Source organism: Plectropomus leopardus, chromosome 3 (genome assembly GCF_026936395.1).
Source record: "Plectropomus leopardus strain MGB_pleo_1.0 chromosome 3, ASM2693639v1, whole genome shotgun sequence".
Lineage (NCBI taxonomy): Eukaryota > Metazoa > Chordata > Actinopteri > Perciformes > Serranidae > Plectropomus > Plectropomus leopardus.
The window spans coordinates 24,365,294-24,392,991 of record NC_142178.1 but is presented as its reverse complement, the minus strand read 5'-3'; the positions used below and the strand labels follow the sequence as shown (position 1 = coordinate 24,392,991).

General features: G+C 39.9%; 1 protein-coding gene across 4 annotated transcripts in view; it reads right to left on the bottom strand.

Moving 5' to 3' along the window:
* Positions 1 to 27,698, bottom strand: part of fam13a (family with sequence similarity 13 member A) — a 69,917-nt gene continuing 42,219 nt past the window's right edge. The window contains exons 10-26 of one of the 4 annotated variants that reach the window (XM_042485050.2): positions 24,767 to 24,808; positions 24,451 to 24,645; positions 22,233 to 22,437; positions 18,821 to 18,879; positions 18,423 to 18,465; positions 12,707 to 12,860; positions 10,398 to 10,463; positions 8,230 to 8,446; positions 7,687 to 7,828; positions 7,302 to 7,383; positions 7,002 to 7,207; positions 6,767 to 6,850; positions 5,981 to 6,076; positions 4,524 to 4,607; positions 2,956 to 3,152; positions 1,420 to 1,521; positions 1 to 1,283 (exon numbers count right to left, since the gene is read on the bottom strand). In XM_042485050.2, coding sequence (XP_042340984.2) covers positions 1,160 to 1,283; positions 1,420 to 1,521; positions 2,956 to 3,152; positions 4,524 to 4,607; positions 5,981 to 6,076; positions 6,767 to 6,850; positions 7,002 to 7,207; positions 7,302 to 7,383; positions 7,687 to 7,828; positions 8,230 to 8,446; positions 10,398 to 10,463; positions 12,707 to 12,860; positions 18,423 to 18,465; positions 18,821 to 18,879; positions 22,233 to 22,437; positions 24,451 to 24,645; positions 24,767 to 24,808 — 2,098 coding nt within the window. In that variant the 3' untranslated portion in view covers positions 1 to 1,159. The remainder of the gene's footprint in view (positions 1,284 to 1,419; positions 1,522 to 2,955; positions 3,153 to 4,523; positions 4,608 to 5,980; positions 6,077 to 6,766; positions 6,851 to 7,001; positions 7,208 to 7,301; positions 7,384 to 7,686; positions 7,829 to 8,229; positions 8,447 to 10,397; positions 10,464 to 12,706; positions 12,861 to 18,422; positions 18,466 to 18,820; positions 18,880 to 22,232; positions 22,438 to 24,450; positions 24,646 to 24,766; positions 24,809 to 27,698) is intronic. The other 3 variants (XM_088075926.1, XM_088075925.1, XM_088075927.1) reach the window with 3 other exon arrangements.

The following is a 27,698-nucleotide window of genomic DNA, read 5'->3' as shown; positions in this document are numbered from 1 at the left end:
TCAGTAAAAATATGATTTCATTCACATTATATACAAAATACAAATACAATTTATGTACTAAAATGTACACACTCAAAATTCATTAGGCCTTGCCAGTGTTTACATTCAGTAAAAACGAAATTCACACTGATAAATCATCCATTTTGGAGAAAGGAGGGAAAAATGTACTCGCTCACAGAAATGTAAACATACACAAGTGATCCATATTTACAAAAGAGCCAAACAAGCTCCGGAGAGAACGAGAAGGAAACGCAGGCTGCTCCAAAGTCGTCTCACAAACGTTTGCCAGTGTTTATCAGTGTGAGCAGAAACATACCAGTGATTTCAAGACGAGAAATAGCTTATTTGACAGGAAGTAAAAGAGGGAAAAAAGCATGTCGATGCATAAAATATACAGTCAAATGCTTAAGTACCAGTGATCACAAAAATAAGCGTTTTTACTGAATATGAGCTATTTTGGTTCGCAGTTTGTACTCTGAGTCACTGTCTTTGGGATGTATTGAAATTAAAAACCACTTCTTTTAGTGAGCAAATACTCGATTTAACAACTCGAGAAGTAACAAAAGATTATTTCAGATATTATACAATAGTCTGGACTGTAATAGAGAAAGCTATTCATTTAGTGAATACTGTTAAGCTGAGCGGAGTTATACAAACAGTAATGTCTCCCTTACAAAAATACACAAATATCTTGATCGCAAATATCCTTCTTCAAAAATAGCAATAATTTCATATCTGTTATTACACTTACAAGCTTTTACTTTTAAGACTTCTATAGTAAAGTGTGAGCAAAAATAACTTTTCTGTTCCAATAAAAACATTCAATAGGATAGAAATAAATTATTAGCAACAAAAGTGTGATTCAGGGTGTTTGTGAGTGTCTGGAGAAACGTCTTCTTGTAAGCGTGAGGTTTCTGCTGGAAGTGAACTTCTCAGGTGACTTTGTGTCGCTTTGAATCAGTTGTGGGTCGGCGGCTCTCTGCAGGCTCCAGAGGAAAAACCCTGCTGAGCTCGACAGAACGGATTAACAGGCGAACAGTTTTCCTCTAAGTCAGAAACATGAGCGACACAGACGGCAGCGAGAGGGAAAAATCTGATCTTTTCTCAGACAGGGTGAGACGTGTTTGCATCTCTGAAGTCCGTTAAGAGTCTTTTTGCCTCAGATGAACTTAGATGAGTCTCTTTTGCTGATGAGGACTTCCAGCAGCCGCAGTTTGGCTTTAACATGCTTGTATTCGTTGTACTCGACTGACAGCGGGGAGCGGTCCTCCTTCTGCACATTCCTATGGCAACAAAACAACAAACAGTGAGAAACGGAGGTCCAGCTGTGGAAAAGCAATTATGTGTATGTCTGGTCATGATGCCCTCGCTCCCTCTCTCTCTGTCTCTGTCTCTGTCTCTTGCAATCTTGTCTTTTACCTTCCGTTCTGTCTGAAGAACTGTTCCTCAAACTCTTTTAGGTTTTTGCGGAGTCTCTTCTTCTCCTCCCGGGTCTCTTGGAGTTGCTCCACGAGTTCCTGCCTGTGAGAAAAGATTAGAATAGAAATATTTAGGTATCTTACATTATACTATTTAAATGTGTCAAAGGTTTAATTATGCAGGGGTGGAAGTTGTTCTCTGATATTTCGTCACCTAAGAATTATAATATTGCACTTCAAAGTTTTGCATTGCAAATAACATAAATCATATGAATCTTTTTTTGTTTTCTCAATAAAAAGACACAGAAAAAGAATATATGAATTACTCAATTTTGACATAATGATTCTGCTCAAATAAAAATCCAGATACAAAAATGCGAAAATTACATTACATTACAGATAATAATATTCAATTAATAATCTTACTTTAAAGGAGTATTTTCAGCTAATTATGCGTAACCCTTTTGAGGCCATATGCCCATTTTTGTCCTTTTTAGAGGGGACAGGGGATCTTTAGGGGGAGATAGCAGGTAACAGTAAAAGCCTGGGAAAGCTGAGAACCTAATTTGAGATGCAGCAAAACGGGGTGTGTTGAGTTAGATTGACATAAATCTCTGATAAACATTGTGCTTCAGTCAGGTGCCTCTTCAAACTTTGAGTGTGTAAGAGCTTAGATAGAACAATAAGATGGACGTATATAAGGGCCATTCCCAGGCTCAATTATGTCTCATCAGCTGTTGCGGCACCGTTTGGCTCGATGCCATTTGTTACTCAGTTTTGGTGCTAAATTTAAGTGTTTTTGACCACTCGATTGACAAAAATGCTTCAAAATACCACTTTACGACCCCAAAACCTTGAGGAACACCATACCAAAAAATCCATGCTGTCATTTGGAATCAAAAACCTTCAACATTTGGAGATCAGTTATTGAATGGCGAGCACTTCTGTTCTGGAAATTGTTAAGAAATTGTCAATATACCGATGAAAGCCAAACGTCCTCTAAATGCTCAAGGTTTGTGGATGTAGAGTTTCATGTGGCATTGATTAACCTAGAGGTGTCAATAAGTAATTTTATAAAGTGAAGTTTGCAAAGCTACAATGGGGGTGACAAACATCTCACATTAATAGAATCGGTCTCATTATATTCACAAGAGTCTCAGATTTTGAGTCATATTGGATTTATGCAATTCCAAAACTGTTTAGGGACCTCGGTATGCAGAAAAATTCAAATACAACAGGCAAAAAAAACCATCTTTCTACTGCATGCACCTCCTAACTGCAAGGGAGTGGGCATGTCTGTAGAGGAGAGACTCGTGGGTACAAACAAATTCATTTTTTCTGTATATATTTAGGTCAGATGTCAAAGGACCCCTTTAAAAATGGCCATTCTCTCCTCACCAAAATTTTTCCTAATTTTGTAACATCTTTTTATCCCCTGAAATAGCCTGAAAGGCTAGCATGTCATGATCGGTACCACTGGATTCCTTAAATGTACCACTGCTGTCATTTTGAGTCTTGTGTCTTTTCAGTAACTTACGTGGTGGCGGAGTGCAGGTTTGACAGCCTCATGTCTGTAACGTTCTTAGAGGGTGAAAGTTCGTCCACAGGCGAAATGAAACCGTCTGCTTCCTCCTCCATGTGGTCCAGGAAGCTGATCACGCTCAGGTCGGGTCGTACAGTGACTGTGAACTGTGTCTTTGAGTCCCCGTCATCCTCTGAGCCGTCCTCTTCCTCCTGCAGAAAACCATAAAGAGGTCAAACGGTGGCAAAGGGTTGAAAAGTGAGGCGGTCGACTTCCAGGCTCAAACACCGCGGTGCATGATGGCCGTGCAGTGTTAGTCACCAATGCTTATAAATCATCATGGTACAGCAGCACAATGCACTTCATGAACCTCGTCTGTAATTCATGTCTGTGCTCATTAGTGAATAAAGACACCGAAAACCAACTTTATGTAATCTGTAAGTCCTGAAACAACTACAGCCAGCAAAATACACAAAGCATAATGATTACGTTTTTGATTAAAGTTTACCCTAAAAACACACCTAAATGGATTAATTGTGCTTTATTACAACTTGAGTCTAATTCTTATAGCTTTGACCAACTTTTCTTTTGCTTATTTTATTACTGTACTCATCAAAGTCATTATTGAAATCAGCAAACAGGACAACATACGCAGTTACATGATCCTACAGGTTGTAAAAGAGCTTGAATATTCATCTGGAATATCTCAACGAGTCGCTCCTAAATCTTTGTTTATTTATCTCTGAAGCTTCATAGATACCGGCTATAATGTTCAAGATCTGATCATTAAAACTTATTTCAAACTGGATGTTATTTAACCAGGTGTTGCTGCAGGTGTCATCCTATCGTTTAGATAGCTTTCTGGCTATTGTGACAATAAAAAAGCACAGAGGCTGCACAGTTCTAAAATAGTTAATTGCAGATGCCAGACCAATAAAACATAGCAATAAAAAAACATAAAGAAAGGTCTGCAAACAGTAGCTCCCTCCTACGGTACTCCTACTCGTTGCTGTATATTTTCCTTACAAACTCAAATATGTATACATATTTTTAAACAAATTACTATTTTTCAAAAATTAGTCAAACAATATTCCCATACACCATGAGACCGAGTACTCCTGATGGGGAATCCGTAATCTGTTTTGTTAGCGGGTATTTTGGGCAATACATTCGAGTTTTCTCTTCATATTATGTTGGACTGACCTGTAGGTTTGTTAAATTCTGTCTGATTCACTGAATGCTTGTGTATTGCACTTTTTTTTAAGCCAATGTGTGTTACTAGATCTCAGCAATGAACTTGGTGAGTACAACAATATTATCACTGTTAGAAATGATGGCCAAAGCTGTAAAAACATGTTCTGCTCAAAAATCACACAGCGGTTCAAACATCAAGTCCAGGCAGCTACTGATTCAACGTCTCTACAGGCACTGGTGGCAGGAAACAGGCAACTGCCAATCAACAGGCAGCAATCACGTTAACTGGAGGGTTGAATGGGAGGTAAATGAAGGTGGAGGTGGGGTTGGAGGGAGGTGGGGGCGGGGCCGGGCAAATGGCGACTGATTATCAAGCAGCAGCTCTTCACCTTGATATCATCGAAGAAAAGTGCGGTTTCGCCCTCGATAATAGGCTGAAGGAGGGGACCTCTGCGCTTGCTGGAGGGAGAGCCCTGTGGTGACGGTTAAGAATGAGGCGTTAACCACGCTGAGACGCTCACGGCAAGGCCACGAGGAAACGCCACCCTACCTTTATGTTTTGCACCAAAATCTAAACAGGTGTTTCACTTATTTTCTCACGCTTGTTCTTTTATTCAACTTAAAGGAATACTTCACGGAGGAGTAGCAAAAGTATTTTGAATGGTGATGTTTTAGCAAAAAATGCATGTTTGGGAAGTGAGGATACGACTGGATAAATGATAAATGATGATTATACTCCACAAGTTGTGTGAGTTTGTAAACAGATGCTTTGATATAGTTTTGCTGTTGTTAAACGCAGCTCCCTATGACTTAAATTCATCTAGAGTTTTCTCAATCTTTGGATTCCTTGTTCACCGTGGACACGTGCAAAAAACAAAGTCTTCATAAATTCAGCATAACATTAGGTGAGTAACTGATGTACAAATGGCCATTTCGGGGGTGAAGTATTCCTTTAACACCACCTGATTTCCCACAGGAAGTCCAAATTAAAATTATTTAAAATCCTAATTCAGTTCTAGCTAAACTTTACAAACAGCACTCTGTATAGGCCAAAGCTTAAGTTAATTAACCTATTTATAGCTTCAAACTGTAAAGTACTTTAAAATCCAAACATCACATCTGCTGTACCACAGGGCAATACAGAATAAAAACAAAACAATAAATCTAAAAAGGGCAAGAAAAAGAATATTTCCACCATGTGTGTACCTCTGTATATTTGGTTTAGAGAACAAATTTTGACTTTTTGTGTATTTTCATTATGAAAAAGAGGCAAACATGAGGTGTTGTTACAGGGTAAAAGCTGCATCATAACTCAATGGCAGTGGTCCCAATTTGCATGATGGGGATTAACAGTAGCACATTATATAATGGATATATACAAGAGATCATATCTTACATAATAGAAATGGTTATTAAAGAGATGAGTACACAAATAATATGGAAAAGGAAGTATATGCACTCATTTAAATTTATGTATATGTTCAGCACTGTTTCTCATCTACAATTCAGATTAAACAAGTCAAGAGAAGATGAATATTTCTACAGTTTATGACCCTTTCCTGCACTCAGCTGTTCATGATGTCACGTCCTGTGAACTCAATCCACCACCTACGAGCTGCTTTGCGACCCGAGGACTCACTGAGCTGCTAAAGCTGGACTTAGAGAGGTGGATAACACGTCTGTGGCATGACTGCCACCAGTTCCCACAGTAGGCACTAAAGCCAACATGAGCCGGGATTAAGTGTCTGCAGACGCTTCGACAATGTGGTGATCTCTGACACTCGCAGGACAAAATGGGCAGCTGTGGAGGAAAATGGAAAAAAAAGAAGGGAGGGCTGAGACTTACGATGACGGGGATGGAGGAGGCTCTGCACAGGATCTGCTTCACCAGGCGATATCTGTCATACAGCGGCTTCATGATTTGCCTCTCACTCTTGGTGACCTGAGGCAGAAAGGAGGGACACACCTTGTTAGCACAGCATTAGCTTGTTTCTGTCCTCCTCTGCCTCCCTACAGAACAACAAGCCACAGCGCTAACATAACACAAAATGACAGCTAACCCACACCGGCCCTTAACAGGCTTGTTCTTCAGAGCGTGAAGGTCGTTAACCACAAACCACGGAGGAACACAGCGTGAGGAGGTGACACAAAGGTCAGCTGCACTTCCTTATATATGACAATACTAGTGAGGGATTAGACAGCAAAATTACTGGAATTGGATTGGTGTCCAACATAAAAAAGAGTGTTTTTAACTCATTTACTGCTCCAAATTCAGCAGACTTATCCTCTAAAAGCTGTGGTGACAAATGACCTGTATTGTAAAAGCATAAACTGACACAAATAAAGATATAAAGAAACAAAAAGCACATCCATGTTTACATTTCACACACACACACACACACACACACACACACACACACACACACACTGTAAAAGCTTAACCACAAGAACACACTCTGGTTCAACACATTATTCACCCTTGACCTGCAATCTGGGTCATAATGAAGTGCTGGACAGCATGTTCTCATGATTGGGCTGACATGGCTGGCAGGAGATCTGATGTGCACTTGGCCTTTTTAGGAGGCTGTGTGTGTCTTTTTGTACGTGTTTGTTTGTTTGACAGAAGACTTACTGGTCGACCGTGTATGCTCTCATAGTAGAGCAGAGCTTTCTGCAGGGCGACTTTCTCCGCTCCGATCTGCTCCCGTGTCATATCCTGTCAGGAAGTGAAATATCAAAACATTTCAGAAGTTAGTTCCGCCTGCTTTAAAATGTATGCTGATTATCTTACACCAAACATCCATTTGCTGGATATGCTGGCTGATATTTTATTTATTTGTCATTGTGAGTGTGTAACGCAGTCGTACCTTGATGTCCTCGGGGCGGTTCACTTCCTCCCTCTTCTCCTGCAGCTTCTTCAGGATTGTCTCCAGGCTGCTCTCCACCGGAGGCTTCGGCACTTTCTCTTGCTGTGGTTTCTTCTCCAGCTGAGAGCCAAAGCTTTTGGGCAGCGTGTTGCTGCGCTGGCGGGTCAGAGGTGGCAGGTCTTCTTCAGACTTCATCAGCTTGTTTTCTGAAGAGGAGGAGGAAGAACAGGAAAAATATGTATGAGCATTGTTGACCGTAGTTTTACATCATAATAGACAGTTGTGTTAGGGATTTCTTACCTTTTAGCTCTTTACGAAGCTTTGCCAGTTCATTAACCCATCTTAGCACCTCTGGGTTTCCAGCTTTATCACTGTGGGAGGGCTGGATGAACAGAAAGAGAAATAGGACAGATGAGACCATATGAACCAGCAAATAATTCACGCTCACGTGAAGGTAATTTGACCATAATTCTTAAGCAGAGCTCTGTGTGGTCTTTTTATGAGGAACCTGGCCATAAAAAACAGTCGCAGACCTCTAATTCTGTATTTACAATTAGATTTATTAAGTCATGGGTGTCTCTTTAGACAGTCAATGTCTTCTTTTGTGGTTTGTAAAAATGTCTTTTGAGTCAGATTTTGTTATTTTCAAGGTGATAAATTTAGTGCTCGTTACAATTGTACTTACCCTGTATTTCCGCTCCTCTTCAAACCTCTCCTCAAACCTGTGGATCTTCTTTCTCAGTACGTGGATCCTCTTTGTGATCTGAGCGGACGTCAGTTCCTCTTTCTCATCATCGCAGGAGCCAAGAGACGAACTTCGCCTGCGACTGGAGAGGTAATAATACTCATAAAATACTTTTACCCTCCAGTGAAAACCAAGTTTTTATTATTCTTTATAAAGCCACATAATGTTTTTTATATGCTCCAAGACATATCATGAGCCAACGCCATGGCAGTTTCTGCCATGGAACTGCATTGAGTCTCACAAACACAGATTCAGACAGGCACTGTTTGGTACGTCAAAGAACTAAGGAACCAATCCTGTCAACAAGCAAGGGGTATCAGAGGAGAAGTAGGTGTTGCAACGAATCAGTATTTTGCAAGTTAAGTTTTATTTTCTCCTCAACTTGTCACAGCTGTGGATCAGGAACAAGGTTTCTCTAACATTCGTCACACATTATGAGTTGTTTGAAAACGTATTTGCATCTCCATAAATAAACAAGTTTACCTAACAAAAGAGTGTGCGTTTGGTGGTGAGGGAGGCACTTCAGTGTCGTCAAGGTACTGCTGGCACTGTCCATAGGCGTAGAAGCGTGGGGACAACATTGGGTCACTGTCCTCTTCCAGCAGCTGGCGGATCAGACGTCCCCCGGCGTGAGGGGACAGTCGAGCTTCCTCTCGGTCCATGCTCTCCCTCTGTAGTGGTGAGAACGCTGGGACTGGTTCTGAGAAACACAAACAACAAACAGGCTTTGTGTAAAAACGTGACACTTGTTCTGCTGTCAGAGAAGAGAGGACATTTGTCACAATGCAAAGGAAAGACAGGTTAGTCCAGAGTTCTTGGAAATGTGGTGAACACCAGCCAGTACACAAAAAGCTTGCCTTAGTACAACAACAGCAGATTCACCATATTGTCAACAAGAGGACTGTAGCTACAAAATTACATAAGAAAACACAGCTTACTCTGCAGCTGAGTTCAGCAGCATTTTCTGGACTATAAATTCAGTATCATATCTGCAAATTGAATCTGAATCCTTTCATGTCTTGTATCAAATCTATTTAAGTTGTTTTTTTAACCAGATACAATTAACTCAAAAATTGAGCTACAACTAAAATTTCGGCATATAGGTAACTTATATGTTGTTTTTAAATGACTTAATCAATGGAAGGTGTCTGTTTTTTATTTTTTTTTGCTTTTCAATTTTTTTTCATTATTAATTACAGATCACAGATTATTTTCTCAATAAATCTATTAATTGTTTGCTCTATAAAATGTCAAAAAATAGTGAAAAAATACTGAGGTGTGCACACTCATGCACAAGTAAATTAGCGTGTTAATGTGAGTGTGTGTTAAATAAAAGTTTTTGTTTTTTTTTAAATCATGTATCAAAATGTTCTGAAAAAGTCCAACAATATGTTCAGTTTCTAAGGATCAGCACATATTCTCTTCCAAGACACTAAAGTAATTTATCTCCCTGCTAAAGTCGTTTTGGATGCTCTATGTCGATGTAAAACTCTCTGGACGTGGCAAAGCTCTTCAAAACCGTCATGGGACAAAAAGCCTTCCTGTGGGGCTCGACGGTCACAGATGATGTTCCGAAAATGTGGGTGAGACACGCCCACTCTCCCTCTCTCTGTTCATTTCCTGGTTACAGTCTCCACTCTGGTAATAATTATGTCTGTTGAAAATAGCCAAGCAGATACCCCCTGACAATTTTCAGGCTATTAATAATGCCTGACTCTCTGTGGGATAATGTCAGGGCATGACCCCTGTTGAGAGGTACGGTGATGAGTTTGTGTTTAAGTTTCCACTCTGCATGGTGAGAGATAAACATGGTCTGTATCTGTCCAAGCACATGTGCATAAGAGAAAGACCAGACAGAGAAATATCAGGTTGTTGATGACAGTCGAGAGTGTTATAATAAGACAGGAAAATTCTATAGAAACTCTGCGAAAACATGAAACTCAGCAGGAACAATAAAGTAGATTTCATGGAAAAGGCGAGACCTATTACATCAGGTGTCAGGAGACTTTAGAAATATACAGAGGAGTTGTAACACATGGAGAGATGGAGGGAGATAAAAAACAAGCTCTGAGGGAAACCAACCGTCAGTGCAAACATTCAAGGTGTCAGAAAGCACACGTGTAAATATGCACGCCCAGTTTAAAACTTCACATGCATATTTTTCTTAGCTGGGCCAAACGAGAAGCAACTTAGATCAAATTACAGCTGTGGTCCCACGAGTCCTCCTGTACTTTTACATACGTGCAGTTTAACACGCAGCAACTCTCTGGCATGTTAGTGCTCGCTCACAGCGGCAGGTGAGACTCTCAATCACGTCGAATGTCCTCCTTTGAGGTCTATTATCTTGCTCAGAGTGCAGAGAAAGGAAGCTGGCCACAGAGGCTCAATGGCATTTGAAATTAATCCTTTAAATCAACCTCTTGCTGATGGTTCAGGATTAACTAGACTAATGAAACAAAAAAAAAAACATGCCAGTTTGCCATTTTGCTAAAGGTTGCTGAGAGTGTGAGACGCTCGGCCACAATGTTCAAGATCATTCAAGCATGTTGCCATGCAGCGGAAAAGGTCATTCAGACAGCCTTTTCTTTCTTTCTCTCTGACGAGTTGTTTGCGGCAAAGCCAGTCAGCACCGATGGTAACACAACACTTACCATCACAACAACTTGTGTGGAAAATTCTTTTGAAATCAAGGAAAGGGGTGTTAAAGAATGGTGAATCTTGAAAAGAACAAGAGAAGGAAAAGACAAGATGAAGGACTGAAAACAAAGAAACAGAAGGAAGAAACATGCCTCCTTCTTTTTGCAATCAATATGTGAAATCAAAATAACAACCATTCCCATAAATCTAGTTAATGAGACATATGAGCTAAAGACTCTTGATGAAATGCGCATTAATGTCTTTCTACCATCGCTGGCAAGGACAGAGCAACAGCAAATATCAGGTCAGCATGACAGGCGCTGGCACAGAGTGTACTGGGACAAAGGCCTCACACCACTGCCTAATGCCCTCACCAACCCACATGTCCATTTGTACAGTATTACACCTTCTGCACAGTGTGCACTCACAGTACTTACTACCATTATACCACGTTATTAACTACTTATTCAGCTTTTCCTGATTTGCCAGAACACAAATCCCTCTTTGGCTTTCCTACATTTACACAATTGCAGTTTGTCCAGTAGCAAGCCCAGCTCACACTCATGCTTCTAGGGACCTGATATATTCGTACACCTAAAGGAGATACTGTATTGTGTGTGAACGGCCTGTCACAGCCAATCATGTAGGCTCCCTGTGGTGTCCTCGTTGCCATGAACTCAGTTATGTATCGAGGACAGAATGTACGGGAAAGAGAATAGCCAAGAAAGAAACACACAAGGCAAGTGATCCAACAAAAAAATATTCTCATAATATCAGAAACAGCCATCTGGACTGTAAATTTCCTCGCACTGTACAGGAGTGCCCTCTGCTACCTCCTACCTCAAGCAAATTTCATTTTAATTACAAGCACATGCTGTGTACGGACTGAGACAGCTAATCCAACACCACACCTTTATAAAGACTACAGAAACAGTTTGTTGTCTCGTGCTGCAAATACTGCACGCAGCAACAACAACAACAGCCTCTCACTGTTGTTTTTCCAGGTCTCACATTTGACCACTAGAGAGCTCCATAAAACATGCAATGGTGTGTTAATGCTACACACGAGACTGCTGAACTTGAAAGATTTATTGCATGGAACATTTTGCTCTGAATGCCACATCAAACAGGAAACAGTGTTGGTGGTAGTGGTGGGTGTGAGGATCAAGGCTTGCAGCGGAAAAAACATGCCGCGACATGCCCTTTGACTGTATGTAAGTGTGAAATGAACCTGTTGGATATCATTCCAGCGTACAGTTCAACAAAATGCATGGCTTTCACTTCTCAACACGGATACCTCCACCCACCTCCGCTGTGTCGCAATGTCCTAACACAACAATCACAGTACTCAGTGCACAGCGATTGTGCATGGTTTCCTTTCTCCACAAACACCAACACTGCTGCATAAACAAACACACGAAATAACAAACTCAAAAGAGGCCTGAAAGCAATACGGAGGAGAAATAATTCAGCGCTCGTGACTGTTTCTGCAAACTCTGCATTAGAAATGATGGAAATATCCTGACATACTTCATTAGATGCATTTAAATCTGATATTGTGCAAAGCTATTGATTGCAAAATCACCATCACTAATCATTCAACAAACATTTAGCAACATCAATTTTAAACAGCCTTTTACATGGAGTCTGAACATTTAAACCAGGATCAATACCTCTCTGAATGCAAGCCAAGTTTCTATAGCCAGCTGACTGGTACACTGTTATCACCAGTCCTATTAATGATTGATTTCTGACTGGGAATTACAGCTGCAGCTCAGTCTGGAAACAATTCAGTGCCAAAAAATGCCAAGTAACTGATAGAGTCTGGTTAAAAAAAAACATCAACACTGCTCTTTAAATAAAACCACAGGAGGAGCTCTAAACTTAACTACACCTTCATATTTTCTCCTGAGAGACAAATACAAGATTCAAGGTTCCCATGTGGTCTAATTCAACAGCAGCAACAAAACAACAAACTGCGGTGCTGCTTTAAACTGCCAGCCGAGCAAACAAGCAGGGCTCTAGTGTGTGTTTTTCGTCCAGATATAGGTGGCTAGAGAACTTAAGAGGATCTTTTACAATTAAATCCAGCAGGAGAGGCAGAAGGAGCTGCATCAGGAGGAGGAGGAGGAGGAGAGGCAGCAGAAGGTGTGCAGCTGCTACCCAGACACCCATGTGCAGAGCTGGGCTGAGGGCAGCGAGTGGTCTGATTGTGTGAAAAGGTGTGTATTCCAGATATTTTGGACCTATTTAGAAATAAAGTACTGCATGTGCGAGAAAAATCAAAGCATAAAAACAACAGTTGGATGGCCTGTAGCTTTACCTCCCCAGTTGTTTTCCTCAGTAAGTGCTGTCAGGTCCAGCCGGGGCACATCCTCACAGCTCTCTCGGTCGGGGTCCGAGCCTCGCACCTCTCCGCCACCAACCCTCCTCGTCTCACAAGTGACAGGTGACTCCTGGATCTTCATCCTTGACGTCTGTACAACCATCAGAGAAAAGAAAAGAGCGCTCAACGACGATGACCAGCCTGCGAACACACTCTTTAAGTTGAGCCACTCACTCCCACAGACTAGCCCTGCCCTAGCGGAGGGGGCTGGTCCCTGCTGGGGATTGGCTGGCTCTGCGGCCAAAACATCCGCCCATCTGTCTCAGGCTGTGTGTGAGAGAGCAGGAGTGGATTGGCTCCGCCTCGTTTTTCACCCCCCTGGAATCCCTCACCCCTCCCTTCCTCTCTCCCTCTCTTATTTTCTCTCCCTACAGTAGTCCTCCTTGCTTTCTTTCTTGCCTGACATGCATATATTCCCCACCCTGGTGCTGCTCTGGACTTGTTTGTTTCACAGCAGCAAGGGCAGTGAAGAGGGAGGGGTCGATGGGGTGTTAGAAAGAAAGAGAGGGAGGGAGGAGGTGAGGACAAAAAAAGAAAACAGATTGTGAGCCAGCACACGTAGGCTGACAGGGTGATTTTTTTTTCTCTCACTATCTGTCTCTCCCTGCAGACAAACATCCAGCTTAAAGCAGAGATATTACATGCAAGCCTTCTTCTCCAGCACCTCATTACTTCTCCCACTGTTTACCCTTCACCCACCAGCTTCTCCTCTCTCTCCTCCTATCTCAAACTCCACTTTACTGATCCTCAATCAAAGCTGTGTAATCAAATTCTAGTGTAATGTAAATAATTTGGAGGAAACAACATACTCAGCGGGTCATGTATTTAGAATGTGTCCATGGATCACTTAGCACTAAGCCCATGGGGTCCTATTTCCTCTGTCTGGGCGTGGGACCAAGCTATTTTTAGGAAAAACAGATCAAGACACACTGCTACTAGACCTCATAAATGCCACAGACGGCTTACAGGAAGGGGTGCACTTGAATCTGGTTACAACAGCCCTTGTTTTGTTTTTTTGTTCATGATACTAAGTTGTTGTTGTTGTTGGCAGGTTCATAAGAGATTACGGTGCAGCTGCATAATTAGTTTCAGGTGTGTGTGTTTGTGTGTGTTTTTGGGCGGCTGAAAACAGGAAGTTATCACATCTCCTCAGCTGTTTCAGAAGAAATAACTTGAAAGTGACAGGAATCACGTAGGACACAGAGTGGCATTAGTGGCCAGGGAAAGTGCATACTGTGATCGCAGAAATTTCCCCCTGAGTAACTCTTACCGTCACTGTTTGCAATTTAAGTGCACCTCCCCCCCCGCTTTCCAAGCACCTCCATAAATAAGTACATCCTGCACCAGCTCACTTAAACACCATTCAAGATCCCGTTATCACAGATCACACATATTCCTTTAAATAACAGAGCACTAATGCTCTTTTGCATCAGCTTCTAGACTCAGTGTACACACAAACACATCACCAGTCAAACGAATAAACAAACAAACAGTCAAACTACTCTTTTCAAAATCAATAAATAACTCAACTTTTCTGTGCTGCATCGGACCAATATATGCTCGTGCTGGTGGGTGACGTGATGTAAGCTTGGCTGTTTAACACAATGGCGAACAGCTGGCAACAGACCATCTCATTTTACACTTAAACAGGGCACTGAAATATGTCTAGGTGAGAAACGGGCAAATCAGTAACAGAATTTTGGTTTAAATTTGATCAGCAATGTTTAGTTTTACTGTTTGATTTGAGTTATTTAGCCTTTTTACATACAGGAAACAGTATGGCTCTCCTAGGTGTTATGTTCTTGTTTAACTGGTAAACACTGGACTTAAATATGTTTCTGAAGAGTTTTAGGGCCAGAAATAGGCATGCAGTAACCGAATCTTGGTTTGTTGTTGATCAGCACCGGCTTGTTGGGGTTGTGTTTGTGGTGGCAGCATACAAAAAAGTGCAAGTACAGCCCTAGAGTCAGCAAAAATTGCTACATTTCATGTCAACCGGCAGATTTGAGCTGAGCATTGAAATCTGGGTGCTGTTAAGCTGGAGGTAAGTTTACCACATTCTGATGTTATGATACAAAGCTGGCTGAAAATCTGCAAAGTTATCTCTTTAAGGTATTGGTTTTGTTCAAATTGGAACCTCTTTTGGAATTAATAAAAAAACATTCATAATGAAAATGTTGCCGATTTACAAACATTTAAAGATTTATCATTACATCCTCGTTCATTAACATAACGGCAGCCTGTTCTCAGGTATCCATTATTAATCAGAACATTTTTGATCACAGGAAAACTTGTTAATTATCACCTTGTGTCTGCTTTGTTCTAAACTGATGCTTGTTAACTACTGCACTTTAAGTGCCATCTTGTTAAGTGCTACCATCATGCAATCAAAAATATGGAGTCATTAAGACTTTGAAACAGAAGAGTCTACTGGGTGAATGTTATGTTGAGTTATGGTCTCAGAGGTAAGAGATGTCCAGACCGAAAAACATCTTGTCACATGACAGATCTACAATTATATCATCTGCTTGTCAGACTCAAGGGGCCAAAGTTTATTCAGCAAGCTGCACTGTAGTTGTCAAATACTTTTATATGCAAATGATTCATTATCACATTTTGACAAAAAGACCTGCATGTTTGAAGAAACGATAACTTTATCTTTAACTAAATCAGCGACATCAGGCAGAGTAGAGTGAACAATGTAAAACCGCTTCAAGATATTCTGACGAGTAATGCAGAGGATAAACAGGAGCACAGATGTTGCAAGCTCAGTGTGATCCTGCTGTGTTCAACTATAACACACACACACACACACACACACACACACACACACACACACACACACACACACACACACACACACACACACACACACACACACACACACACACACACACACACACACACACCACTCTGTGTGGTGGAACATCAGCTACTGTGTTAGCTGAACCACACTCGAGTCCCGATTACATCATCATGAGAGGTCCAGCTGGTGCAAGGGAGGGGTGAGATAGACAGAGCTACTGGGTGTGTGCATGGGGAGGGGCGGGGGGGCATTAGACAATGATTAAGCTGTGTTTGGGGGGCTTACACACACAGTGTACAAACACAGTGGAATTTAAATTTAAGGGGGCCTTTTGCTGAGATGGCACACACCCGAGCATGTAACCTTGGATACACACACACAAATACACACACACACACACAAATTGTGGAGGATTTGGCCTGACATAAACATCCTGTCTGATTGCTTTGTTTTCTTTTTGCCCTCTTACAACATCATTTATGTGCCTGCACACTCACTTTCTGTGCAGCTCACCAAGTAAAAGTTTCATCTGCTACAAAATAAAATCTATTCTAATGTTTATGTCACCATATTATTTACATGCCAATGTTGCAGTTATGTTTTAAGACAGACAACCTAGCCTGCACATTTGAGCTGCTTAAAAATCTGCAGCTGTCACTTCCGGCTTTCAGTTTTCTATAGTTGTGGGTACAACATGTTCACTCTGTGTTTAGCCTGGCACACTGGTCAAAAACACTTTCTTGCTCCATAAACTGATTAACTTTTACTGGCTATGACGTAAATAAAATCCATTTCAACACTATTAAGTCGCTAAATACACAAACATATTTTAAGACACTAACATACTTCAATACAAAGTCACCAACACACTAAGATTAAGGGTTTGTATATTTCATAAATATAAAAGATGCGAAACAGGTGTAAAGCAGAGGTTCTTTTTATAACTCGTCATCATTCATAAATAATCATAAATCGGTCGACTAGTTTGAAAATTGATTATTTGATCAACCATTTAGGTTATATATTGTCAGAAAATTGTCACAAATGTGTCTGATGAGTCCAAGGAGATGCTTTATTTTGTGTGACCAACGTAGAGCTGCAACAGATAATTAAGTTATTGTCAACCAAATAATGTGATAATCAATTAACCAGTTTGATTAAAGAGTTGAAATTCTGCTTCTTAGATGTGAATGTTTTCTGGTTTCTTCACTTGTCTATGAGAGTAAATCAAATATCTTTCTGAAAAAAAACCAAGACATTCAAGGACATAATCTTGGATTTTGGTTAACACTGACTGACACTAATCAATGAATAGAGAAAATAATCAACACATTAATCGACAGATTAATTGACAAATTAATCGACAATGATCGAATAATCGAATGATCTAATAATGAATAATCCTAATTTCTGCCAGATCACAAAATTACTGTATACATAAGTCAAATAGTCTAACAGTGCCAAGAAATAATGTATATATCAGATGGGTATATGAAAAATCTGCAGCAGGTGAAGAGGTCACCATGCACACAGAATCAGCACATTACTAATCTAAATAACTGCAGCTCAGAGGAGGACAGGGATGGCCTGATGCTAACAATCATGTCTGTGTGATGACCCGGACTTTAATAACCAGCTGACAGGCTGTTGGACCTGCCTACTCTCAGATCGGCGCCATGCCGGTGCCAGATGGCCGCTCAGTAGCACAGTGTTGTGGTGGTGGCAGAGCTGCAGCCTCAGAATCCATCTGGCCTGCTTAAAAAAGATTCAGCATATTGGTGCAGCACTGCAGGATTCTGTTCAGTGTCGAGGTCCAGATTAAACCAGGAGACGAGCAGATGGAAAAGGTGACTTGTTTTATTCTGCTTGTACTGACAGCAACACAAAACTTCAAATCAAAAGTACGGGCCTTTCCACAATGTTCTGAACAGCTGGGTGAGGAACTACTGTTTGTTTAAGATCAGTGGGAAAATCCCTTTATGCACAAATGCTAAAATCTTTCCTTGTCAAAAATGAAATTTTATCTTTCTGTGGAACTGCAGAAGAATTTCTGTCAAAACAGTTGCGGAAGTGAAACAAAACACTGCTGAGTAACATGGAGTTATGAAGTTCAGTACCACAGAACCTATTAAGTGCTTTTCTTTTCTGTTTGCCACTGCTTCATGTTAAGTCCCGGGGTATTCTCATCTCACACAGCAACTGCACTGCATTTTTTTATTCCTCTGTTTTATTTTAATTTAGGTTATTTTATTTTACTATTTTGTTTTGTTCATGTGAAATCAAATGGTGTCTTTTTATTCTACCTTGTGATAATTTTATATCTTGTCTTAATGTCTTTTTGACTTATTTTACAGGGTATCATTTGGATTATTTTTTTTATAGAAGATATCAAAGCAATCGTTTGTCTATACTTTTTTGAAGGACAATCAACATTTTTCTTTATAAAGCAAGTGAAACATTTTGAATAAATGTTATTTAAACAAAAACTCAACTTTGCTTAAATGGCAAAGTCTAAGACTTGTGAAATTATTCAAAATCAGGAAAGTTTTTGTAAAGAAAAGTACAAGTCTGTGCAAGCATTTGATGTGTTTGGAACTTGGCAGTTTTTGAAACTTGGTGCCGCTGACACATTTCAGTCAGAAATAAAAAAGCATTGAAATTCAACACCCAGCCCTTCCCTTTCTTCAAAAGCCGTCTCCCTACAATAGGATACTCTATTTTTCTCCAGCAGATGCACAGCAGAGCAGATCCACTATGTGAAGAGTGACAGGAAGAGGGCTGAAACAAACAATGCGACCTAAGAGACAGAGAGACTCAAAGGAAAAGGAAATATCAACTTGAACCTACCTGTGTAGGAGAAGGAAGGCCATCTTTTCTTGAAATGTTATTCCTAAAAAATGCGACAGAGAAAACAAATTAGCAAAAGAAGCAATGACTGATCACACAAAGCAGTCAGAGACCTTATGAAACCCCTCACAGTTTACACATGCACATATTTTAGCTGCCTGTCTTGATCAGATAAAGTGCACATCATAAATATGACAGTATTCCACACAGATCTCTGAAGATAACACCAAGAGCTGCAGACAGTAGCTTATCAATGTAAAAACAGCATTTAGCTAAAAGGTGCAACACCTGCTTTGAAGGAAAACTGAAAATGGTGAGCAATTCACCAAATGTAATGATGTGTTTAATAGTCTTTTTACCTGACCAAAGGGATCAAGCTAAGATTTTGAAGAGCTTACCCTTTCTGAAATGTGTCCATGTGGCTCGCTCCAGGTCTCTCACCAACACACTCTTTGAACTGCAAAAAGACGAGCACATTTTAAACATTAATTATCTACAAAGCTGATTTTATGACCAGTATTTCCATCAAAATGTGTAAAACGTGTAAAACACATGTAAAATGTTTAAAACAAAAATGTTTAAGATACACTATGCAGAGTTTTCCTAAATAAGAATGCATCGACTCATTCAAAAGTAATCCTCTAATCATCATGTATGGCCCAGTAGAAGTGTGTGTTGTATTTATCTACAGAGACTCCTCAGCCCTCTGCCTTTATTTTTAATTTTCTTCATATTTAGCTGTGTTTGGGATGTACATGCACACAGCACTCACTTAAGTTCAGGACCTTCTAAAAAGGAAAGGATCAGGTGCAAGACTGTAAGCAGTACACTTCAAAGGGGAAGCTACGTAAATCGCAGACACAGTGCAGAAAAAATGCAAATATAGTAAGGTGAAACACCAACACAAGTGAATCTAGGGTTGATTTCACAGTTTTCGCTGGCAGATGTGTTTACAAACAAAAAAAAAAAATCTTGCACAGTATACCTATGACAAGCTGGCATACACATGGGAAGATCCCTTTTAGTTCTTGGTCATGTGAATTAAACAAGGAACTTTATTAACCTTTCTGGATGCTAAACCGTAAACACTGAAAACCTGGAAATACATTTTCTCTTCACGTTGCCTCAGATTTCATGGTAATTATTCCATCAAATAGATTGAACTCAAAACCATAAATTTGAGCCACATAACAGTGCTAGAGGAAAACCCAGTGGATCACCAAATCTATACGGATTAATCATCTGGGACCCATGAATGTCAGTCCGTTTTGTAGTTGTTGAGATATTTTAGTCTAGACCAAAGTTCGGCACCTCCCGTCGACATCCACAGAGCAGCTAGCATGACTACAAACATCCAGTCAAAGACACAGAGGCTAGAGACTAGTGTGGGAGTTTAAGCATTAAATGTATTAACTTTGACATAACTATAAAAACATGTAAAACAAATAACGCTGTTTATATTGTATCATGCTGTGTCGCTCTACAACGAAAGGCATCAGACATGAACGACCAAGATGCTTTCAGAGCTCCCAGTTACCCTCAGTGGCTAGCAACATAACAAGCGCACATTTACAGAGATGGCTGTTCACACCGACGGAGATGTGAGACCCTCACTAAAATCAAACCTCTGCCGTCAGCCACTTAGCACCACACTTGCCCGGCTAATCATGATTATGCATATAGAGTGGACCATTAGTGTGTCAAGGCATCGAGTGTCACCCGGACTGTTACATAAAGGACTGCAGTGAGGATTCAGTTTCTTGAGTATGTAAACTGATTTCCATCAGTTGGTCCACTGAACCTAACATTGGGACACATGATTCATGAGCCAAGAGTGAATAATGTGACCCGCTTTAATGTAGCTGTGGTGTAAGAAGAGTCTGCAGAGAATGGATTATGTTACTGAAGCTACATGGTTCACACCACATCAACCTTGTGACTTTGAGTGCTTTCACACACTCCTCGTATAGACTCTACTACACCACTGCTGGGTATGACTCACTGTATGTTTGGTTGGCAGGCGAGAGATAGCTGGCAGAGTATTTTATCATCTGATCATACTCCTAACTCTTCACCTGGGTGCTGAGATACAGTAGCAGATTGGTCAATGTTTACATACAGTTTCATTTAGGTTTTCTTAGTCAAAGAAAACAAATTAGTTAGGCCTGCAATTTCTTCATTTCCTCAATGACTCCACATTATTGCAGTTTTCCACATGAGTTTGACATCACTCTGATGAATCAGACAATCGGAACTGGTGCCCACATTAAAGCGGTTCCTGATTCCCATCCTAGTGTCAGGGCTACAATTAAGGATGATACTTGATTAATTTACTGATTAGTCAATTGATAATGGATGATTATTCTATTGTTCAGTGAAATGTCAGAGAAGTGGTGTCTTCAAATTGCTCTTTTTGTAAGACCAACAATTCGACACTGAGATATTTAATTTAAACTGATATAGTCAAATCACCACATTTGAGAAGCAAGAATCAGTGTTTTTAATTTGTATCTTTTTGTTTGAAAACTGACCTTAATAATTAATCTGTTATCAAACCTGCCACCAATTAACTATCTGCCTGATGACTGATTAATCAAACTAATCATTTGCCCTCTGGCATGTATTGATACAACATCTAAGTCCAACAACAAACGAGGAATATAAATGTTTTCTATAAATACCAAAACTTTTTTAAAGAAAAGAAGGCAAACAAAAAATGGTAAACGTTTTCTAAAAAGCCAAAACTTAGCCTAAATAATATGCAGTGTTTGATTTAAATCTTTAACTTTATGGATAATGACAAAGCAAATATGAGTACAAATTTAAGTGATCATTTAATGTTAGTTTTCAGTGCTGGACAGCATTTGACATTTGGTGCTATGGAAACATTTCAGAAGGGACCAGGAAGTCCTTGTAATTTTATATCACAATATTAACATATATGATAATACATTTTGTAAATATTTAACTAAAAAGTGTTTAAAGACAAAATAACCAGAAAGGGATGATCTGGTTTTTGCCAAATCCTTTGTCTGAAATACCTGAAAAATCAAGATGCTTCATCAAAGTGATGCACAAATCCTGGAAACTTAATAAAACCTTCTATAGGCTTCAGAGAACAAAATAAACTCTCAAAAATGACATTAAAGAAGTACAATAATTTCCCTTTATATGATACAAACACAAAGCACTCAACGCTGTGGTCTCAAGTACCCGCATGACAACTGTTGCTCTTTTGTGCATCATCTTCATCTTCGCTGGATAAAATATGCAGTTAATTGCATTAGCATAAGTGGCCCTTACATTTGCTTCTGGAGAAAGTGTTTCAAAATTAGTGTGGCATGCTGCATATTACAAGTCACGGTACAATGAGGGGAACCATTGGGCAGCTGCATTTGCTTCCTGTCATCTTCAACTCACCACTGTGTGCATTTAGTGATCTTGTTAACTAACAATTATTTGCAGTGAGTCAGAAAAAAGGATGACAGGGAGGCAGAACTGAATGCTTTAACGACCAATGTGCATCACAGGTTCATGAGAGGAGAAGATCCGATGCTGTTTGTAATGACTGAAAACTGTTGATAATATTTAGTTTCTGGTGAGAAAAATTGGCAGAGATTTCACAATGCAGTCTGTTGAAAGCAGCCTTGATATCGCTACAAAAACTGAAAGAACCTCGCTTTCTTCAGGTTATCAACCGACCTACTTTATCTACAGTTATCTACTGAACAGAGAGGAGTGGGAGAGAAGCTGCCAAGATGGAGACTCATCAAACTGAAAGAGATGAGCAGAAACGGCGTGATGACTCACTGTGTGGGCGTCCTGGTTGTCGGTGAGCTGCACCAGCGTCGGGCTGTGTTTCGACTTTCTGTGTTTGGGGGTGTGTTCGGCGTGACCACTCTGGGCTCCCTGTGAGTCTACGCTGCTGCCCGTGTCCTCCCCCACACTGGCTGAACTGCTCCCACTGCTCGACGGGATGTTTTCCTTGTTGGTGTCTTCTCGGACCGATGCAGCTCTGCTCTCAGATGGAAAAGAAAACAGTGAGGAAATGAGACATTTGCCTTCCATTTCATTCTCTCTGTTGCACACTTTGGTCTGTCTTTATCATCTTGACACTGGGTGAAATACTTCAGGAAACTAAATGCCAAAGTCATCCCAGATAACTCATTTACTTATACCTTCTTCAGCAGCTAATGTGCTGTTTAGCTTTCGCGCTAATTCTATTTACTGTGTATTTACTGTCCACAGTCTTACTGAAATTTTCTGCCGTCTTTGGAGTAATGCACTCCTCTAATCCATGTCTCTCTGATCTCTCAGGCTCCAGCTCACCTCCATCAACAAAGATTAGCTTCTTACTGAGATGACTTTAGTTGTTATGACTGTACTATGTCTCAGTGGACGAGCTTACCGCACAGGATGAAACCTTACAAATGTTTACCATAACCAAAAACACCAAATGAAAGTGGTGGCATCACAGAAAGTCCCTGAGGTCAGACTTTATAATGTCTGGCATCTTACTGTGCTTTGTGGAAATCCCAGTGGAAAAAAAAATATTCATCTTAGTCATCTCTGTTTAAAGAAGAAAAGATTTGACAATGCAACGACAAATTTCAACCTGTTTTCCATTGAAGTATCAAGAATTTCAGGTCTTTTATTGCCAGTAGGATTTAACTTCTTTTCTACATTTAGAATAAATACACTTTTAGACATAGTTAAGAAAAAAGAGATAAATGCGATAGTACTCTATGATCGTCTGGGTTCAGACCTTTGGATCCCCCCCACTCCACTGAGTTTGACTTGACATATTTGTCTGGCACTACATGAAGTAGTGGTTTCTCAGTTAACCCTTTAAAATTTAAGCAAATTTGCTAAATTTCTTCAAAAAAACATGGGAAGAAGGCAATAAACAACAAAGAAATGACCCAAAAATTAGCATAAAATTTAAATACAAAGTACCAAGAAAATAACCTGAAAACTAGAAAAAAAAACTTGCAGAAATAATGGACAGTCTCTCTCCCCCTTTCACGCTAAGTCTTTCCTATACTTTAAAGGCATTTAAAAAACTGATCTTAATAAAAAAAAAAACAAAACAAGGAAAGGACCTGAAAAAAAGTCCTTAACAATTTAATAGCTAATTTTAAATATTCATGAAAATTATGATAGTTTAATGGATATTTTTTATCTAGCTTTTAAAAGTAAATTTATGAATCTATTGATTTCTTGCAATTTGCAGGACATTTCTTACCAGGTTGCTCATTGCTTTTTTGTCCCATCTTTTTGAAAGAATTTAAACCAATTTACTCAGGGTTCAAAGGGTTAAATACTTGTGAAATGCATCTAAATGCAGTTCAAGAAAACGAATGTCAGTCCAGGTTTCAAAAGATAAAATAAAAGTTTGATTCAATGAGCACGTGTCCACAGGAGCAGTTTAGGATGCGAGGGGTCGCACCGCCTCCAAGCACTGGACACTTGTTGGGTGTGCCCTCTAAGTTTGCGGGCTGTCTGCTCCCTGATTTTTAACGTCCAGTTAAAAATGGCCGCTTATTTGGAAACTTTTTCTCATGTTACAAGGATAGGTCGTCAAAATGTGCATCTGATAACATTTAAGGCAAAAAGTAAGCCAGTCGCTCTTTTTTTCGATCAACAATGGTTTGAAACAGTTTCCAGTGGCAGCAAGCCCATTTATCTGAATGTATTTATTTATCCTGTGATGTGTAGGTTGCTTAGTCACATGCTGGTGGGTGGGCGATGGGGAGGCAATAGTTCAATAGTAGATGGGTAATTTAAAAAAAAAATTGAATTGAAATAAGAAATAAAAATCTGCACAAGAATAAAGACAAATGAAACTTTGATTTACATCAGAAAAAAGTAAAATTGTTCTCACTGTAGTTATAATAAAATAAGAATTTAAGAACACAATAACAGACATGAAGTGATAAGGTTTTTGCAGTGCATTTCAGTGTTGCTACAAAAGACAAACCACCACTCATGTCACGCTGGTATCTACCAACATCCTGACTCATTGTACCTGTTTCTTTCCTTGTGTCTCAGCCCCTCCTCCTGTTGCTCTCTCTGGTGTCGACGTCTTTGTCGGGCAGTTGGTGTCACCCTCGGAGATGGCTGATGTGGGGTTAACTCACAGTCTTTTAAACTTTGATCCCCAACAGGGTTTCCATCAAAGAGGTGCTGCTCTACTGCTGATCGAATCGTCCTGTCCAGAAAACTGAAGAAAAAGAAGAGAAATGACTGACGTCATGGACCAACAACAGTTTCTTGAAAAGTCGAATTTAAGAAGTTACCACTAAATCACTAAATCTGTGGCAACAGTAAAAAAGTACACCTACTTTACCACATCTGGTGTGCAGTGGACAGGAGAGAGGTGGTTACTGAAAGAAAAACAATACAGGAAGGTGAGAAAAGAGCTGCAGAAACAGGTGGTCACAACAGGTCACTGAGCAACACTGAAAATCCCCAAGGCTCTGGTTCTGGCCCTAGGTGATCAAGGCATCTAGTGTGCATGAGTGAGTGTTAACTTCAGCTGTGTTCAGAGCATAAGTAGGTCCTCCGGGAGCAAAGTGGCCTGCCTCTATGACTACCGATAAGTCCCACAGCAGAGTATGTGGTCCATCCTCTCCATACTAGTCTCTGGCTTCATCTGCATTTTTCTTTTTTTTTTTTCTTTTCTCTGAAAAGGAAACTACTGGAAAAAAGTGATGACTAAATGACAGGTAATTAAATTATGCTTGCAGGGGTGTATTTCTATCTGATTCAATATTTCTGGATACAGAGGTGTGGATCTTAGTCACATGACTTGGACTCAGACTCCATTTAACACCAAATGCTACTTCCACATGTATAGGGGTGACCTGAACAAATCTTCCATAAACAGTGGTGTTGACAGTAATAGCACAGCTTTCAGAGTACGGTGCACTGATAAAGGGAGAGATAACAATGGAGTGATGGTAGACTGTGAAGGTGACTTTGATAAACCTGAGTAAGAAGGCTCGAACATGAATTGACATAATCAAAGCTGTAAGCAGGGATTAGCACTCAGATGAAAAGGAGTCACGGCTCAACCGTGTGATAACCAGATGAACTTTTGACGAGCTGTACAAATTCAAATCATAATCATGGTGCTGTAAAGGTTATTCAGACAGTTTGATTGTAAAGAGGGAGACGGAGGAGTGAAAGTCAGGTCAGCTAAGTTGCTCCAGAAGCAAGCAGCCTAAACCGCTCGATTGTCTCTGGGGCCAACAGGAAAAATATTAGCCCACCACCTAATAATAGACTTGGCAGTGAAACACAACAGGTTAAAACAACAGAAAATGGTTAAATGGCTTACTAATGTTGACTTAACATTAGAGCATAAAGCCTGCAGATGTCAGAGGCATGACTTCATCAAGTGCAGTGGACACATTAAGGCCTGAAATATTGTATGACAGAGCTTTTTCAAGATCTGCCCAAAACTTCTGAGGACCGTCTTCCATGCAGGACTTTGCTCTTTATATAAAAGTGATGAGAGGGTTAATTATATAACTGGAATACATGCCAGAAGAAGATGGCTATCAGACCTCAAGAAATGTACCATGCCCTATGATGCAATTAAAGCACTGACAATGTGACAGTTTAAGGCAGTGGTTCCTGTCCTTTTTGGTTTGTGAGCCCATAAAATGAAGCACTGTCTACACGACTCCTCTTCCCTGGTTATAGCCTTTGTGTGAACGGTAACTAGCAACGGAAGAATTTTTTTTGTGATCACTAATGGGGTATATTCCAAATCTGTATTCTTCCTATGATCACTGTCTTTACAATCAGGTAGGCCTGTTTTATCCCCGTCTACCATTTTGTTGCCTTCTGAATCTTCCTGACTAGCTCTATCTTATATAAGACAGAAAACTAAGGAACAACAACGATTTTCAAAAATATTAGGTTTACTTTTATGCCATAATTGTTTCTGAAAATGCAGACAATATCATGATGTGCACCCTATGTAACTGTAATAAAAAATAAGTAAAAACATTTTTTACCCATTTGGACCAAGTGTCTACTTTCAATATGGTCTGACGAAAGTATACAAGTGAAACTTTGCAATCAATTTCACAATTGAGCCATGTATGAAGAAATGGTGGAGAATGACTACAACTGCTTAGTTGTTAGAGCTGGACAGTGATGGTATATTCAAGTGGACACTGAAGACACCAGGCGTGAATGACATCAGGTCAATCATACCTAGATAGAATCTGGATAAGAGACACAATTTAATGCAAGCTGTTAAGGTTTTTTGACTTTGTTAAAATGTCAAAAGTAGACTGATTCTTTGCATCATTTATATGTTTGGGTCATGTCTTCTACCTTAAAAATACTTAACAATAAGTAGATTTGTAGGTGAAAGTTCTCGGTAATGAACGAGTGGAAACTATGGTGAACTGGGCATATTCATGATATCCTTAAATGCAAAACACAGTAAAAATTACAAATCTACAGTCCATTTTGGTTCGTAATGTGAAAACAGCTTTTTTATATATCTGCTTGTGCTGCATTTAGGATGTTAATGAAATAGACAGCTGAGCGTGACTGCCTGTAAGTGTCAAATGTGAAACATTTAGTAATTAAATATCTCGTGGCAGCTATCATCGTCCCAAATAGTCTGCGGGTTGGCACAGTGTGGACGAAGCGTGACAGTTTGGTAAATCACCAAAGGAAGTCATATTACTGGCTGGATAAAAAAACTAAACATGCAGCAGTGTGAAACCACTCAGGTATGAGACCGTGTTGTCGCCGGGTGTCCAATAATAACAGTCTGACTCATTAACTACTGGAAAAAGAGACCATAAGGCCAGAGGGATGAGTCATTGCATCAAAAACATAATGACAATATCACCACCACAACATCAGTGAGCCATCCCCATCAATCCTTTTCTAAACACATATATTCAAAATAGTATAAAATCATACCACCAACTTCAGTCAAATGATTGATCAGGAACTGATCAGCTAGCAATTTTTACAACACAGCTATTGTGTAATTTAATTCCTCAACTTTAAACTTTATGAGAGCTATAAAATCCTACCTCTAGACTCACTCCCTGCCTTTTGATTGTCAACCATAGCATGAGTGATCTCAAAACAAACTTGCAACTGTTTATTCATGTTATATAGATGACAATGATCCAACTTTACCTCTGAAAAGGGATATAACAACAAGAGGTTGTATAAGAATAACAGTTGTTCGCACAAAATCACAGTCAGTTGTGAAAGAGCAAACATAAACTTGGA